The 19,058-nt window shown below is 40.9% G+C and overlaps 1 protein-coding gene across 2 annotated transcripts in view; it reads right to left on the reverse strand.

The window, feature by feature from the left end:
* The window catches only part of pyroxd1 (pyridine nucleotide-disulphide oxidoreductase domain 1), a 64,202-nt gene that overhangs the window by 34,299 nt on the left and 10,845 nt on the right, over nucleotides 1-19,058 (reverse strand). For both annotated transcript variants that reach the window (XM_068058924.1, XM_068058925.1), the window contains exon 4: nucleotides 5,039-5,167. In XM_068058924.1, coding sequence (XP_067915025.1) covers nucleotides 5,039-5,167 — 129 coding nt within the window. The remainder of the gene's footprint in view (nucleotides 1-5,038; nucleotides 5,168-19,058) is intronic.

Here is a 19,058-nt window from a genome sequence, read left to right on the forward strand (position 1 = left end):
ATCTATTCCCATTTGGAAGAAAATGGGCTTATCAGTGATAGGCAACATGGTTTTGTGCAGGGAAGGTCATGTCTTACCAACTTAATAGAATTCTTTGAGGAAGTGACAAAGTTGATTGATGAGGGAAGGGCTGTAATGTCATATACATGGACTTCAGTAAGGCGTTTGATAAGGTTCCCCATGGTAGGTTGATGGAGAAAGTGAAGTCGCATGGGGTCCAGGGTGTACTAGCTAGATGGATAAAGAACTGGCTGGGCAACAGGATACAGAGAGTAGCAGTGGAAGGGAGTTTCTCAAAATGGAGACGTGTGACCAGTGGTGTTCCACAGGGATCCGTGCTGGGACCACTGTTGTTTGTGATATACATAAATGATTTGGAGGAAAGTATAGGTGGTCTGATTAGGAAGTTTGCAGACGACACTAAGATTGGTGGAGTAGCAGATAGTGAAGGGGACTGTCAGAGAATGCAGCAGAATATAGATAGATTGGAGAGTTGGGAAGAGAAATGGCAGATGGAGTTCAATCAGGGTAAATGCGAGGTGATGCATTTTGGAAGATCCAATTCAAGAGTGAACTATACAGTAAATGGAAAAGTCCTGGGGAAAATTGATGTACAGAGAAATTTGGGTGTTCAGGTCCATTGTTCCCTGAAGGTGGCAACGCAGGTAAATAGAGTGGTCAAGAAGGCATACGGCATGCTTTCCTTCATCGGACGGGGTATTGAGTACAAGAGTTGGCAGGTCATGTTACAGTTGTATAGGATTTGGTTCGACCACATTTGGAATACTGCGTGCAGTTCTGGTCGCCACATTACCAAAAGGATGTGGATGCTTTGGAGAGGGTGCAGAGGAGGTTCACCAGGATGTTGCCTGGTATGGAGGGCACTAGCTATGAAGAGAGGTTGAGTAGATTAGGATTATTTTCATTAGAAAGGCGCAGGTTGAGGGGGGACCTGATTGAGGTGTACAAAATCATGAGAGGTATAGACAGGGTGGATAGCAAGAAGCTTTTTCCCAGAGAGGGGGATTCAAATACTAGGGGTCACGAGTTCAAAGTGAGAGGGGAAAAGTTTAGGGGGGATATGCGTGGAAAGTTCTTTACGCAGAGGGTGGTGGGTGCCTGGAATGCGTTGCAAGCGGAGGTGGTAGATGCGAACATGATAGCGTCTTTTAAGATGTATCTAGACAGATACATGAATGGGCAGGAAGCAAAGAGATACAGACCCTTAGAAAATAGGCGACATGTTTAGGTAGAGGATCTGGATCGGCGCAGGCTTGGAGGGCCGAAGGGCCTGTTCCTGTGCTGTAATTTTCTTTGTTCTTTTGTTCTTTGTCTTCTCTATAACTGCTTAATCAAACCCTTTCATAATCTTAAAAACCTCTGTCGGGTCACATCTCAACCTTCTCTTTTCTAGAGAAGAGAGCCGGAGCCTGTTCAATATTTCACAATCGTTATGACCTCTCAGTTCTGGTATCATTCTTGCAAAATGATTTTGCACCTTCTCCAGTGCCTCTTTATCCTTTTTAAGGATTATCTAAATTTAACCATACATTCTACTAGACCACAACTGTTTTCTTTAAAAACTTACTTTGCTCTTGTACAGCATAAGTTTCGACCTTCGTTGATGCCCCAACATTATGCCACCACATTTCCCTTCCCAAGTTCAATACTATGCTGCTGCCTTTCTCCCCAAGTCCCAGTAACATCATGTTCCTTATCACCCCATCGCTAAATCATTTATCTTTTCTATACTGACCCCCGACCCAGATTGAGATAGCTCGATATTCTCCAAGCCCAAAGTTCCCTTTTAAAACAATAAATAAATGGATCATTTTTCAAAGAAATTACATAATGAATCCATACGATAGCTGATGGAGCGGCACAGTAGCGCAGTGGTTAGCACCGCAGCCTCACAGCTCCAGGGACCCGGGTTCGATTCCGGGTACTGCCTGTGTGGAGTTTGCAAGTTCTCCCTGTGTCTGCGTGGGTTTTCTCCGGGTGCTCCGGTTTCCTCCCACAAGCCAAAAGACTTGCAGGTTGATAGGTAAATTGGCCATTATAAATTGTCACTAGTATAGGTAGGTGGTAGGGAAATATAGGGACAGGTGGGGATGTTTGGTAGGAATATGGGATTAGTGTAGGATTAGTATAAATGGGTGGTTGATGTTCGGCACAGGCTCGATGGGCCGAAGGGCCTGTTTCAGTGCTGTATCTCTAATCTAATCTAAATTTGATGTCAATTTGACCTATTTTTAATTGCAGGTATCTTATAAAATTAGTATTAAATATTAAAACAGATTTTTGTTTAATTTTCTAGGTACTATTCAATAGTTATGGTAAGTTAGTTATTACTGAGCATTTTTACTAAATTTTGCTTTTAAATTTTATTTCCGTAATAAATAAAACAATGAATTAGAAGAAAAAAAATCATCCTTTTTTTTATATAAAAAAACTATATCCCTTAAAGCCAAATAGACTGAAATCCTCTCAATATCAAAGACCAAAAACTGAATCCTCTATTTGTCATTAGGTATTTAAAATAAAATTACTACATTTAAAAATAATTCCCCCAGTAATAGCAGCAATATAATAACCAAAGGCTATGGTCAAAGGTCAATGGTTAGGGTCAGAGGCCAAGGTTAGGGTCAGAGGTCAAGGTCAAGGGCTATGAAGGGCTAGAAGGATCAACTACATCCCCTAACACATTCTACTTTGATAAGTTCCTAAATTTCACCACCTATTCTGTAAATTGGACCTGCACCAAGGCCTCTGCCACATTCATAAACTGCTAACAAAGTCTCAAGTTTTTGCAAGAAATAGTTGCAAAATATTTCATGTCAGCCCAAATAAACAATGCCGTGGACATAATGATAAATTAGTCATGATCACTGAAGCACTTCCAGTTGGTGTTCATTTTATCACATTTACCGTGCTTCAGAAATTTATGGACAACATTAGTGCAAGAAAATTAAAATTTTTTTTATCACTTAGCATCTCAAGATTGCATTAGTCTGGTTAATTACAGACATGTACAATTGGAATAGGTTCACAATATGCAATGACTGCTGTTCCCCAAGATCACAGGAGCAAAAAAACATGGTATTTACATCGCTGCCTCTTCCTATTACAATACCTTTGTTATAACTAGCCTATGCACACCTTTCTAGTTATGATACATCCATGACCATCTTATGGGAATCAAACAAACGTGGACGTAAATCCAAAAAAAGTCATTATGTAAACTGGCATTCATTTTGGCTAGAGACCATGGAAAATAAATTTCCAACTCCACTGTCATAAGTACAGCAGAGCGAGATTCCTGATGCAATGGTATCATGTACTCTGATGCTGTCAGAACATACAGGCTCAGGCTGGGATGAGCTTATTTTAATAATTTTGATATATAACTGCAATTAAGTGAAGGAAGAATGATACCATGCTCGAATACAACACAGGTGGGAAGTTGGTGTCACCATCTGAAAATAGCCCTAGTGTTATAAATCGGTCCCTTTTACAAGATGGCCTATTTCATTGTGCGTACCTGCCTGCAGTTTTCTGGACTGTTTCAGGTCAAGACCCAGGCTTGAACAACTGCTGTGGGCCCTCCAGTGACCTGGACGCTAAGTTCACTGGGTGCTCAGGAGGCCGGAGCGAAGGGAAATCTGGGGTGATCCCACCCTCCCTCCTTTTAAATATACGACCATTTGTAGCGTGTATGGAACTAAGATGCAAAACAATGCCAACAGTGTGCATTCAATTCCCATATTCAAGAACACAAGAAATAGGAACAGGAGTAGATCATATGGCCCATCGAGCCTGCTCCGCCATTCAATATGATCATGGCTAATCTTTGGGCTTCAACTCCACTTTCCCGCCCGCTCTCCATACCCTTTGATTCCCCGAGACACCAAAAATCCTTCTATCCCAGTGTCAAATGTATTTAACAATGGAGCAGCCACAACCCTCTGGGGTAGAGAGTTCCACACATTCACAACCTTTTTGAGTGAAGTAATTCCTCGTTTCAGTCCTAAATGATCGGCTCCTTATCCTGACACTGTGCCCCCGTCTTTTAGATTCCCTGGCCAGTTGAAACAATCTCTCAGCATCTACCCTTCAGAATCTTGTATGTTTCAATGAGATGGCCTCTCATTCTTTTAAACACCAGACAATAGAGGCCCAATTTACTCAGCTTTTCATCTGAGGACAACCTTCGCATCCCAGGGACCAATTTAGTGAAACTTTGCTGTACTGCCTTCAATGCAAGAATATCCATCCTTAAATATGGAAACCAAAACTGCACACAGTATTCCAGATATGGTCTCACCAAAGCCCTGTACAACTGCAGCAAGACTTCTTTATTCTTATACTCGAATACCCTTGCAGTAAAGGCCAACATGGCATTTACTTTCCCGATTGCTTGCTGTACCTGCACGCTAACTTTCTGCATTCCTTGTACTGGCTGAGGTAGCTCTTGGAGCCTGCCTCCTCACTTGCCCCAGTGATATCATCGCATAAGCCACAATGAGTAACATTCGGACAAGGCGGATGCTACATAGAGAGAGAGGGAGAGAGACACAGACAGACAGAGACAGAGACGAGAGAGAGAGAGGGGTCACCTGTCCTAATGTCACCTTCTTTGGCTCGGTGTCAATTGTCGTCTGGGTACACACCTGTGAAGTGCCTTGGGATGCTTCACTATATTAAAGGTTCTATATAAATGCAAGTTGTTGCCTCTGTGTTGGAAATTGTAGAAGGAAATGACAAGAAAATGGAATGAAATCACCTCACCAACTCACTGTAAGCAGAATAAGCATATTTCAAGGATATAATTCATTTCAGAGTTCAGATCACATTGAAAAAATATCTAGATTCATGTCATCTGAACACAATGCTTTATTCACATGTAACACATTGCTGCTTAGATATTATGTATCAGTATCATTCACACAGAACAAAGTTACTTTTGTGGAAAAAAAAATTCTTCTTTGAACATATTGGATTGTGTGAAAACTATGGTTTCATTAGGAGTTTGTATTACCTTTGCACTGTCAGTATCCCGAATTCCTAACACGTACGGATTGCCTTTGACTATCAGTTTCGGCCTCCCTCCAGCACATAGGCACAGCTTCTCATAAATGTACTCTTTGCCTTCTTCTGTGTGAAGTTTCTGGAAGCAAATTAACAAAACTCAAAATGTGAGTAGTAAAATGAGAATCACAGAATCTTGTAGCACAGAAGGGGACCACTCAGCTGGTCACGCTCTTTGAAAGAGCAGTGCAATTTACTCCCATACCCCAAACTTTTCCCTATAACAGAGCAAAGTGGTTCTCTTTATTCAAATCCCAAGGCCTTTTGAAAGTTCCGATTAAATCTCATTCCACCATCCTTTCAGGCATCCTAGATCTTAACAAACCTATTTGTTAAGAAATTTCTCAATTTCCCCTCTAGTTCTTTTGCCAATTATTTTAAATTATGATCCGTTACCGACCCACTTGTCAGAGGAAACAGTTTCTCCGTACCTGCCCGATCAAAATCCCTCATAATTTTGAATACCTAAATTAGATCTTCTTTTAACCTTCTCTGCTCCAAGAACAATTCCACCTTCACCAATCTCTCTATAGTGTTTCAAAACTGCATTGTACATTTTGTCCACTTGAGACTACCACGCACACACGCGAGCCAGCAAAGGGAAAGTGCAAGTAAAAAAAAAATCCATGGTGTGCAAACAGCTCCATTACTGCCTCTTATCCCTTATTAAGCCTGGCCGAACCCTACTTCAGTTCAGAGAACATCACAGTGATGACAAGGTAAATAGAAAACGGATAGTGAAAAAGAGAAAATATTGCTTTCAGGTATGAAACTTTTTGGAAGGATTTTGCCTGCTTTTCTGAAGGCAACATTTTATGTTGGAGACTGTTAGCAACACACAGGAAGTATGTACAGTGTATAGTCATACACTGATCTCTTCAAAATAACCATCCAATCAAAAAAATCTTGCATCATTGCAGAGGTTTTCTCTAAAAAGAAACCAATCCCTAATCCTTAATCATGCACTATCACTGCATTGCTGATCAATATGGCGTTGTCTATGCCCAACCTACCACCTTTTGATGTGCATTCAGAGCCATCCTCTGTATTCTCATATTGGCAAAAGTGGCACGATGACAGGTTTTACAATCACAGATGACACAAGGAAAAAGACCTCCTACACTATGCAGGTGAAGATTTAGAAGATATTTTTAAGACACTTACGCCTGAGCAAAATGACTATGACATAGCAAAATATGCACTAATGACTTACTTCACGCCCAAGAAAAACGCTATATATGAAACCATTGTCTTGACACACTAAGCAAGAAGCAAACGAGACAACTGACCAATGTTGCACACGATTGAGGCAATTCGCAACCAAATGTGACTTCAGTGATGTTGAACATTGTTACGAAAGTGCTTCCATTTTTAAAAAATATTTTATTCTTTTGAGGTCTTGTGTTAAAACTGAAAAGATTCCATGGATGTGTTTTTTTTTTAAAACAATGTTCACCGAAAGGATAAGATGTTGCTTGAAAGCTACCCGTGCTGGAGGCCACCTGTGCTTTGGGCTCAGAAAACAGCAGAACCCTTGGTGACCTGGAAAAAAATGGTTACTGGGAAGCCACACGTCAAGGTTTATGGAGGTCAGGAGGTTGACTCACTGGGGTTTGAACATTGTTTTCAGTTTTAGTTGTTGTGGTATGAACTGTTTGAAGACAGTTGGTGTTTTCCTGCTAAGGAGAAACCACCCAGCTCACCACCTTCTCTATCTTTTTGAAGAAATCCTGCCAAGATCCAGTGGGGGTAAAAAAAAATCCTTGGTGTTGTATAGTTCCTGAGGAGATGAAAAAAAAAAAATCCTGCCATTGAAGTGTGTACTGGTGGAAAAACCTCGATGCCACATTTCTCCTAAAAAGCCTACCAGAATAATTCTCGACATCTCCAGAACGGGCTGCTTCTGAAATGATCCTAGAGACCCGTCTCCGTATACTGGATGCCAGACCAAAAAAAAGGGACAACGACTTCCTTCTATATCTTCTTTCTTTATTCGTCAAGAATTAGCAAGTATTTGGCCAAAGTTCTTTTTTTGTAACAGACCTCTGCAGAGTGAATTTCTGTATTTTTCCAGTGTGTGTGTGTAATTTGGGAATTTAAAAAAAGGGAACTTTAATATTTTAATTGGTGTGTTCATGCTTTGCTTCGTTACTGGTTAAGTCCTGTTTTATAATAAACTGATAATGTTGTTTATTAAAGAAACTGGAGTATTTTGTTCTGGGATAAAAAAAATGATTGTCTGTATTGGTAACCGGGTAAACAATTAAATAGATTTTGTGATCTGTGGAGGAGTGGAACTAGAAAGGACAATGCACTCCTCCCGCCTCTGTCATAACAACATGTTGAACAGGAAATCAAAACACAAATAATCGAAAGCTGTCGCTCCAGTCAACAATGCCGAAGAGCACTTGAGAAAGATCAAAAGCTGTCAGCGCTGTTGGAACTAGCAAGATCACTATCACTTTCAGAGTCCAGAGCTACTGAAGTTGAGGCTGCTAACGGTAACTTCCACACTCCAAGTTCAACTCCTGTGAACACTGTTCATCGCTTACATGCCAGGAAACCACCTGCAAAGCAATAACAGCCATCTCACAGAGTTGTCACTTATCCAAATAATGTTTCCACTGTGGCGGTGCTTACCCATACCAGTCAGAGTGTCCTGATACTGGTAAACAATGTAAAGCTTGTGGAAAACCCAACCACTTTGCCCGTGTTTGTCGCCCATCAGCAAAATCAACAACTAAGACCATAGCAACAGACGGGGGCCATGTATGCATATTGCAGCAAAAAGGCGAGAAAATGAAGCTAATGTAGCGGCGCATGACCCTGAACATATTTTTGTGCTCTCTCGCAGACACAGCAAACAGCCACATGTGATAGTGACCATTAGCTTCTTGGACGTAGATGATCTCATAGATACAGGAGCATCTGTCAATGTCATGGGAGACAAAACATTCAACAATCTTCATATTCCCTAGTTTGTAGAGAATGGGGCACATATGAAAATTTTCCCTTACAACAGTGAAAAACCACTGAAAGTTCCAGGGACTTTTGAAATGCTAGTCTCATTCAAAAACACGAGAACGAATGCTATATTCCATGTCATATTAGGAGAATGCGACATGCTCATCAGTTTCCACACAACAACAGATCTGCACATGATTGCAGTTGCATACGCAATTCCTATGGCATAACAACATTCTTGACCTGTGTGCTAATCACTTCACTGGTATCAGCAAACTGAAAGGTGTTACATGCAAGCTGCACGGAGACCCTAATGTGCCCTCAGTCATGCATCAATGGTGACAAACACCATTTCATGTCAGAAAAGAGAAAAGGAACTTCAGTGCCTACTCGACCATGACATTATTGAGAAAGCTGGGGATGAGCCTACACCTTGGGTCTCACCCATATAAGTTGTCAAGAAACACAAGAGCGAGAACCAGATAAGAATCTGTGATCATCAAACCAAGCCTTACAAGAAAGGCCCTCGATACTGACAATCGATGATATTAAAGAGAAAGTGAGTGATGCTGAGCACTTTGCTAAAAATGACACCAATGCAGGCTATCAGCAAATTGAGCTTGCGGAGGAATCGAGATATCTTACTGCATTCTCTACTCACAACAGACTTTTCCGATACAAGAGGCTCAACTTTGGAGTCAGCTCAACAGCTGAGGTATGGTTCAATCTGCACTTCAAGGACTTGAACATCAGTGATGACATTCTACTCTATGGTCACATTGAAAGTTAACTCAAGACACGTCTACATGCATACCTACAATGTCTCAAAGAATGTAACCTCACCTTGAACAAAGACAAGTGCTTGTTCAATGAAAGCAGAATTGAATTCTTCAGTCATGTGTTCAGTGGTGAAGGTGTATCACCAGACCATGGAAAGTTGAAGCTAATGCAAATGCTACAGATCCTACAAGCATACAAGTCCGGAGTCTGCTAGGACTTGTCACGTACTGCAGTCATTTCATTCCTGACCTTGCTATGCTGTCTGCCCCCCGATGCGATCTGACGAGAGAGACCAATTGGGAATGGACTAAGTCACACAATCAGGTAGTACACTAGATCAAACGATGTTCATCAGCAAGTTGCACAAATGCCTATTTCGACCCTAAGAAAACCACCCAACTAGTCATGGATGCAACAAAAACAAGAAATGCTGGAATCACTCAGCAGGTCTGGCAGCATCTGTGGAAAGAGAAGCAGAGTTAACGTTTCGGGTCAGTGACCCGAAGTTCCGAAGAAGGGTCAGTGACCCGAAACGTTAACTCTGCTTCTCTTTCCACAGATGCTGCCAGACCTGCTGAGTGATTCCAGCATTTCTTGTTTTTGTTTCAGATTTCCAGCATCCACAGTATTTTGCTTTTATTTTAGTCATGGATGCAAGCCCGGTTGGTTTAGGCGCAGTTCTCGTACAGAAAGACAAGACAGATAACCCATCAATTGTTGCGATGGCAAGCAGATCACGAATGCCTGTAGAGCAATGTTATTCACGAGGAGAGAGAGAGGCACTCTCAATCACATGGGTATTTTAACACTTTCATCTCAACCTATATGGAAGCAAGTTTAAACTAATAACCAATCATTGACCACTAGTAAGTTTATTCAACAATCCACATAGCAAACCACCTACTCGAATATAACATTAGATACTCAAATTACAAGAGCACGAGTTCCATGTTGAGTATCAGCCAGACAAGCTCAACCCAGCAGACTATCTTTCACAACATCCGCTACCGACAGTTAGTCCTACTAGTTGTGAAGAAAAGGATGCTGAGCAATATCTTAACTACTTAAGTGTAAATGCGGTGTCAAAGTCACTAAAACTAGCTGACATCAAAGCAGCAACAAAACAAGATGAGGCTTTGCAACTATGTATGGAGGCTATGGAGTCACGAAACTGGAGAGGCGTGATCAAGAAAGCGTCTACAAGCGAAATCATTCACACACTACAAGGTCTTCACAATGTTTGAAATGAGCTCACTGTTTCAACCACATCTGATCTCCTATTACACAACAACTGTATTGTCATTCCACACTCATTGAGGGAATGTGTTGTCAATGTAGCACATGAAGAACACCAGGGAATTGTCAAAAACACAAACAACTCTTTAGGGAAAAGCTATAGTTCCCAGGAATTGACCACATGGTAGAGCACAAAATCAACCAGTGTTTACCATGTCCAGCAACCACAATGTCAAATCTTCATGATCCTCTCAAGATGTCTGAACTACCTCCAGGACCATGGATTGAAGTCAGTATTGGCTTCGCAGATTTTCCCACAGGGGAACACCTGTTTGTTGTCACTGATGATGACAGCAGATTCCCAATCGTGGAAAGAGTTATGTCAACTTCAACGAAAGCAGTCACCCCAAAGCTTGACCAGATCTTCGGCTTGTTTGGAATCCCTCCAACGGTCGGAATGACAATGGACTCCCATTCAAAAGCGATGAGTTCAGCAAATTCACAAACTACCTAGGTTTCACTCCTAGAAAAATTACACCCCATTGGCCAAGAGCTAATTGAGAAGTTGAAAGATTTATGCAGATCTTGAAAAAAAAGTGATACATACAGCTACAGCTGAGAGCAAGTCATTGAAGCAAGAACTACATTACTTCCTTCGTAATTACAGAGTGACTCCTCACTCGATTACAGGAAAACCTTCAGCTACACTGATCTTTGCACATCCAATGCGTAAGTCTTCCTGAGCTACCCTGCAGAGCTAATGATCAACATGATGCAATCGAGAACAGAAGGATCGACTGAAAGTGAATGCAGAGCAAAACATGAAATTTAGAGCTACACTGCTAAAGCCAGGAGAAAAAGTACTGATGGTCATGTTGGAAAACAAACAACCCCTTATGACATCCAACCACTTGTTATGATCAATGATCACTACTAAGTGCAATTCACAAATAATCATATGAAACATGTCATTCTGCAAAACACTGAAAACACCACGCGCAACCATTGAATCTGATTCTGACATTGAAACCTAAGAAGAGCATGAGCCAAATAAGACTACACCTGATGTCAGAAGATATCCCACTCGTGAGAGAAAATATCCACCATACTTAAGTGACTATGTTACAAAGTGAATTATTTATGTTTAAGTCTATTGCTTACAGTTTTGGAAACAAATCACTGAAACATGCTACATCTCTTATTCACTAAGAAGGGGAGGGATGTCAAGTTTTGAAATTGCACTGTACATTTTGTCCACTTGAGGCTACCAGACACACACAAGCCATGAAAACGAAAGTAAAAAAGAGAGAGGAATCCATGGTGTTTGATTTTCTTACAATGAGTGGGGTAATGCCCCACATCCAGAGGTCCAGGTACAAGGATAACTGTCTTGAAATTACCTGCAGTTGTCTGCAGCTACACATCAGAAGCCATTTTATTAACATAATATAAATGACTTCTGTTCTGACCTCAATGAGACCATTAATGTTAAAACACGAGATATGAGCTCCCCTGACCATTTTAAAGAATTACGCAAGATTTCACGTTTTAAGACTATTAGAATAACGAAAAGAAATCCCCTTTAATTTAGTACTTTGTAAGTAGCTGATACACCAAATTACAGAGAAAGATATTTTCTTCACCTATTAAAACACATGAAAACTTCACATCACACTCATACATTACACAGTCCTCCTTGAAGGTGAAATGTTTGCAATTAAAAGTCCCAAACTCCTCCCATTTGCAAGGCATTGGATCTCCCAGGCCTTTCTCAAAGTCACTGTCCCCTTTGCTCATTTCTTCCAAGCATTTTCGACCTCGACTTTTGTGAATAAGGTAAACTCTGGTGATCCTGTTGGTCTTTGACTTCTCCACAAACCTCAACTTTCAAAACAGATGCAAGTCTCCACAGCCTTTCACTGTATCAATCTTCTGTGAGCAGGTATTCCCTATCTCTTTCTCTCTCTCCCTTCTTTCTGAGGCGGCCACTGCTGACCTTCCTTACAGCCTGCTTGCCTTCTGAAAATCTCTTGAATTTATCCGGAATCAAAAGTCATAGCTAATTGTCTTTCCCAAAATGCAAAATCCACAAGTCTGGCTACAGCAGAGACACCAGGGCTTTCTATTGTTTCCATGTGTTAGCAATGATAATTCACATTTACATTCTTACAGTCACTGACTTTGTTTACGATCTGAAAGTCTGGGAGGGTGAAACCCATTGTTCTTCAGGTGTTATACCCCTGCAGTCTCTGCTTTTCCAAAAGGTCTTTGATCTGGGTTCTTTGTTGTCAACCAAGATTGTCTTGTCTTTGCTGATGTGTGGTCACCTGACTTCTCTGACTCCATCTTAAACTACATTACAAACCAATTTTTAAAACATAATCATGCTACAAAGTTCAGCATTCGTAACACTGCTCAGTCATAGGCTCGGGCTTAACACCCAAATAATGTTGAAACATATTACTGTTAGGCATGGTGCAAGCAATGTCATTTCAAACAAGAATGGAAACAAAAACAAATGGCATAACAGTGTTTTAGTGTGGAGAGAAAATTGTGGGGTAGACACAAAGGACATGTCATCCTTTTAGACCCATCTATGGTCCCACAATTCCATTTAGTGCAACAACTTATCTTGAACAAAGAAGCATTTTTGTTGTAGCAAATGATTTCACTCAAAACCTTGGTGGAAAATAATTTTAACTGCAAAGTGATTAAATCCTGAAAATCCTTATGTCTATATCATTTTTGTCCTCATTAAATTAATCACAGGTTACGAGAGACAATAGAGGGATCATGAGAGATGATGGTGAGGTAGAGCTGGGTGCTGTCCGTGTACCAGTGGAATCTGATGTTGTGTTTTTGGATGATGTTAGCATGGGGCAGCATATAAATGAGAAATCTGAGGGAGCCAAGGATAGATCCTTGGGGGACGCCAGAGGCAACAGTATCGGAGTGGGAAAAGAAGCCAATGCAGGTGATTCTCTGGTTATGATTAGCTGGATAAGAATGGAACAAGGTGAGTACAGTCCCAGCTAGCTGGATAATAACTCAATAAATAAGTAAATTTAAATAAAAAGACACTTCCAATCTTCAATACTAATCAACCAGATTACTGGGTACATAGGCGAAATGTTACACTGCTGTTTCATCAAATGACCTGTTGCTCAACTGTCATGGTCCTGTAGTTTTTATTTGGAATATGCGGTTTGCCTTTAAGGCTCGCAAAGGATCAGGACTGCTTTAAGAACCAGCAAGCCTCAGGAGTTATAGGAAGGTGCATTTTCGTTGCCTTAGAAACAGCCATTTGGAAACTGCGATTCAAAGGGTGCATTCTCGATACCATGGAAACAGCCACTGGAAGTGAGCCTGATGCGATACATTTGTCACAATTCAGTTTTGAACTGGCTATTAGTGGAAGACAGTTTGTTCTAACAGACAGACACAGACTGACAGACTGAAGACACAGACAGCTGTGATGTGCACACCTGAAAAAGAGCTCGCAACCATTTAAACTGAAGGAAGAGGATTTTAGTTTGTTTAATTATTATCTCTCAAAATTCAAAACATCGAGCCAAAACAGAGATCTCTGGTAATTTAAAATTAAGAAAGGGAAGTTAGACTGCGACAATCTTTTGTCCCTCAAAAACTCTAAAGTCAGACTGATTCTTTTGAAAGCATTTGCAAGTCATTAATTGTTGAAATTTGCTGGAGAAGGAAAGCAACATCCTGTGAGGACTTCGAGCAACATTGGACTGTAGATTTGCAAGGACTCTAATTTGTTCTATTTTAAATGTTGTTTATATCTTCATGGTGCTTAAGAATTTAACTCTTCTAATTAAAGAGTTAATTTGTTGATTTAAAGACACCAGGTTTGGTTAGCCTCATTCGGGTGTTATTAGATGGTACAATTTGGTTGGGTCTTTCTTTAATTTGGAAAGTTTTAAATGATATGTTAGCTAATCTGTGGAACGACGGGATTGAATTAACAGTGCATAGGTCCCACCACAATCAGAATCGTATATTTTGATAGGGGGCTTTGACAGGAGCAGTCAGTCGTAACATATTTATTGGGGCTCGTCCGCAACTTGAATAACATATTAATTGGGGGCTCACTCAAGATTTGAATCACATATTAATTGGGTTTGTGGATTTGAATCATACCTTAATTGGGGGCTTGCTCGCAGTTGAATCATATTTAATTCGGCGGCTCGCATCTGGGATCAAAATCAGACTAATCTGGAGGGCTCACATTTGGAATCATAGTAATTATTCATCGCTGCAATAACATATTTAAATTGGGGTCCTGCGTTTGGCATCAGATTAATTGCTCTCGAGTCTGGGATCTAATCAATTGAAAACTTGATTGTTGGTATCTAAATCTGACATCAATTACAAAGAAATTAAAAGAACCGAGTCTCTTAAATAAGGTACAGTCTATACCATTGTTATGGCATTAGTGGTTGTAGCAGAGTTTTTGGCAAAGCAGAATGTTTCCCTGAGTGACTTGATAATTTTAACTAAGAGCAAATTAAAAGAATTGGCAGCAAAATTGGGTTTGGAATTGAAATCGGGTGCCATAAATGCAGAGATAATTGAAATAATAGCCCAACATCTGGAATTGGTAGATGATGATGATGGTGGTGGTAATACAGATGAAGAGCAATACGAGGAACAAGAAAGCGAATATGAGAGAGGTGAAGGTAATAGGTCCGAGACTGATGCAGTGGAATTGGCTAGGATTCAGTTAGAAATGAAAAAAACTGGAGCTTCAGCAGGAAAAAGAATTAAGAACACTTGAATTGGAAAAAGAGGAAAAGGAAAGGGAAAAAGAGAGAGCATTTCAGAGAGAGAGCAAAAGAGAAAACAGGGAAGTTAGGCTAAAAGAGATGGAACTAAGACAAAGGGGTAGTCTTAACTCCAGGGAAAATTTGGGTCAGGCAGAATCTGAATTTAGATCAGGACCCAGCGAGAAGTTGTTTAAATTTATACAGGCTCTTCCTAAGTTTGAGGAAAGGGACAGAAGCATTTTTCATATCTTTTGAAAAACTAGCCAAACAGATGAAATAGCCCAAAGAAAGCTAGACATTGCTCATGCAGGGCAGGCTCGTAGGCAGAGCTCATGAAGCTTACGCCATGCTTTCTGAAGAGGCTTCTGCAGATTATGAGATTGCAAAAAAGGCTATTCTCGCTGCGTATGAGTTAGCCCCTGAAGCTTACCGTCAGAAGTTTAGGAACTTAGAGAATGACTGGGCAGACATATTTACAATTTATGAGGGTGAAGCAAATAAATTTTGACGGTTGGATACGGGCATTAAAGATAGAAACCACATATGAGAACCTTCGAGAATTGATTCTCTTAGAAGAGTTTAAAAATTCCATTCCTTCAGTAGTGAGAACTCAGACAACCTGAAAGTTCTGAAAGCTAGGCAAGCAGCAGAGATTGTTGATGATTTAGAGCTTGTGAATAAGCCAACCTATTTTGTCCGTCACCCCCATAAACCTGAGAAGGATAGAAAGTGGGAGAGTGAAAGGAAGGCAAGTAGCCGAGGACAAGAAGGAACAGCTGGGAATGCCCCAGGATCACCTCCTCAGGTCAGAAAGGAAGGTGCTGAGGGTAGAAGTGAGGTTCGCAGGCCGAAGTGTTATCATTGCAACAAAACGGGTCATCTTTGTTCAGAGTGCTGGCAATTGCGAGGTAAACCCATAGGACTTATTGGGGTACGCAAAGTTAGTGCAGAGGAAAAGACTCTGACTGAGAGTATAGCAGACCAGGCTATAGCTTTAAAGACAGCTTGAATGTGAAACCAGATACTAAAACGAAGAGGAGTATAGAGGTTAAGAATAAAATACCTGAGAGTTATAATGATTTTTTGTCAAAGGGGAGTGTAACTCTGTATCCTGTAAATGAGGCAGGAAAACCTATCATTATACTCAGGGATATGGGAGCAACCCAAACATTTTTTCTTGTGAAAGATATGAGGTTTCCACCAGAGAGCGTCTTGAACGCTAAAGTTTTAGTTAATGGAATTGGCGGGGTGTGTATACCCGTACTTTTGTATAAAGTACGCCTAGAGGGTGACTTAATATCTGGGATAGTAACTGTCGCTGTTGTCCACAGTTTACCAGTAAAGGGAATTGATCTCCTCCTAGGAAATGATTTGGCTGGATCAAAAATATCAGTTTCTCATATGGTTACAGAGGAACCATGTGAAATTCAGGAAACGGAGCAATTACAGAAGCAAGTTCCAAGAATATTTCCTGCGTGCGTAGTTACCTGAGCAATGGCTAAACAGGATCCATTGTCAGAGGTAAAAGGGGCACCTCAAATAGATAATCAGGCATCTGAAACCTTATTTGGGGATTCAGATAATCCAATTGAGAGGTTTAACAGATCGTCCATCATTGCAGCACAGCAAGCTGATCCAGAGATCTACCAAATAGCAAAGACGGCTCTGTCAGAAGCTGAGATGAAAGGAGTTCCGGAAGGCTATTATATGGCAAACGGGGTTTTGAGGAGGAAATGGAGACCGCCTCATAGACCTGCCGACAAAGACTGGACAGTTGTTGAACAGATAGTGATACCACCTATATATCAACAAGGATTATTAAGGTTAGCACACGACATTCCTTTTGCAGGACATAAGGGAATTCGGAAGACCAAATCACACATAAGCAAACATCATTACTGGCCAGGTCTAACAAAGGATGTGAGACAATTTTGTAGGACATGCCATACCTGTCAAATGGTGGGAAAAGCACAACCTACCATAAAACCAGGGGATGAGGTATTAGTGTTGTTACCATTACAGGGAGAAGCAGTGAAAGCATGGTTCAGTGGTCCATATAGAGTGATCAAAAGAGTGGGTAAGGTAGATTACTTGACTGACACCCCTGATCGCCAGAAGAAGAATCGGTTGCGTCACAATAATTTGCTCAAACCAGATTACCGCAGGGAGGAGGATAAGCCAGTACAGGTATGTCAGGTAATCGGGACTGTGGAGAAGGAAAAGGATAGTGAGGATGAGGCAGAAGTAGGCCTAGGAAATTCTCAGACTGAACCTCCAACTATCCAATCAGCAAATGCAGAATGGCTCGGAAAATTAAATTAGGCTTTTACACTTAGAGGCAAAACAGCGTGAAGTCCTAACCAGGTTTTCACGTTTCAAAATGTTTGTAGGGATAAGCCAGGATGTACAACCTTAGCCATACATGACGTGGGTATAGGGGGAGCTAGTCCTTTAAAACAACATCCTTGTTGCCTAGGTCCAGACAGACAGGCCCAAGTGGAAGCAGAGGTACAATGCATGCTGAAGGGCAGCTTAGATGAACCTAGTCAGGACAGCTAGAATTTGCAGATGGTCTTGATGACTAAACCTGGTGGGACGGCTCAAACTTGCATAGACTCTAGAAAAGTCACTGTGATAAAGAAGGCAGGCTCCTACCCAAATTCTCATTTAAAGGACTGTAAGCACAGAGTAAGCAACACCATGTGTCTTAAAGAGACAGATGTGTTGGAAGGATACTGTCAAATTCCTTTGATACCCCAGGGTAAGAAAAAAATCAGCTTCTGTTACACCGGACAGGATTTTCCAGTGTCAAGTGATGCCACATAGGTTAAGGGCTACTCGAGAAACTTCTCAGAGAATAGTGAACCCAGTAGTGGTCAGTGCTCCTAGCTGTGCAGCTTACCTGGCTGAGGTGATGGACATTAGGGACACTTGGAAGGAAAACACAAAACAATTGGAAGGCTATGCTTGGAAATTTAAAATGGGTTAATTGGAACAACCTTTTGAAAATTTAAACCGAAAATGTTCTGGTGGAACTTGTTGCTGTGGTTTAAACATTTTTTTTAAAGAAATGTGTATATCTGTAAATGCGTAAAAAAAACGTCAGTGTTTTTTCAATTTGTATTTTTTTACCCATTGTAATGAAACGCAATAGAGAAATGGCGGAGGTGTCATGGTCCTGTAGTTTTTATTTGGGAAATGCGGTTTGCCTTTGAGGCTTGCAAAGGATCAGTATTGCTTTAAGAACCAGCAAGCCTCAGGAGTTATAGGAAGGTGCATTTTCGTTGTCTTAGAAACAGCCATTTGGAGACTGCGATTCAAAGGGTGTATTCTTGATACCATGGAAACAGTCACTGGGAGTGTGATACATTTGTTACAATTCAGTTTTGAACTGGCTATTAGCGGAAGATAGTTTGTCTAACAGACAGACACAGATTGTCAGACTGAAGACACAGACAGCTGTGATGAGCACACCTGAAAAAGAGCTCTCAACCATTTAAACTGAAGGAAGAGGATTTTATTTATTTATTTATTTAGAGATACAGCACTGAAACAGGCCTTTCGGCTCACCGAGTCTTTGCCGACCAACAACCACCCATTTATACTAACCCTACAGTAATCCCATATTCCCTACCACCTACCTACACTAGGGGCAATTTTTTATAATGGCCAATTTACCTATCAACCTGCAGGTCTTTGGCTGTGGGAGGAAACCGGAGCACCCGGCGAAAACCCACGCGGTCACAGGGAGAACTTGCAAACTCCACACAGGCAGTTCCCAGAATCGAACCCGGTCCCTGGAGCTGTGAGGCTGCGGTGCTAACCACTGCGCCACTGTGCCGTCCCAGTTTGTTTAATTATTATCTCTCAAAATTCTAAAACATCAAGCCAAAACAGAGATCTCTGGTAATTTAAATTTAAGAAAGGGAAGTTAGACTGCGACAATCTTTTGTCCCTCAAAAATTCTAATGTCAGATTGATTCTGTTGAAAGCATTTACAAGTCTTTAATTGTTGAAATTCGCTGGAGAAGGAAAGCAACATCCTGTGAGGACTTCGAGCAACATTGGACTGTAGATTTGCAAGGACTCTAATTTTTTCAACTTTAAATGTTGTTTATATCTTCATATGTGTGTAAGAATTTAGTTCTTCTAATTAAAGAGTTAAGTTGTTGATTTAAAGACACCTGGTTTGGTTAGCCTCAT

The sequence above is a fragment of the Heterodontus francisci genome, chromosome 27, assembly GCF_036365525.1.
Source record: "Heterodontus francisci isolate sHetFra1 chromosome 27, sHetFra1.hap1, whole genome shotgun sequence".
Classification (NCBI taxonomy): Eukaryota; Metazoa; Chordata; class Chondrichthyes; order Heterodontiformes; family Heterodontidae; genus Heterodontus; species Heterodontus francisci.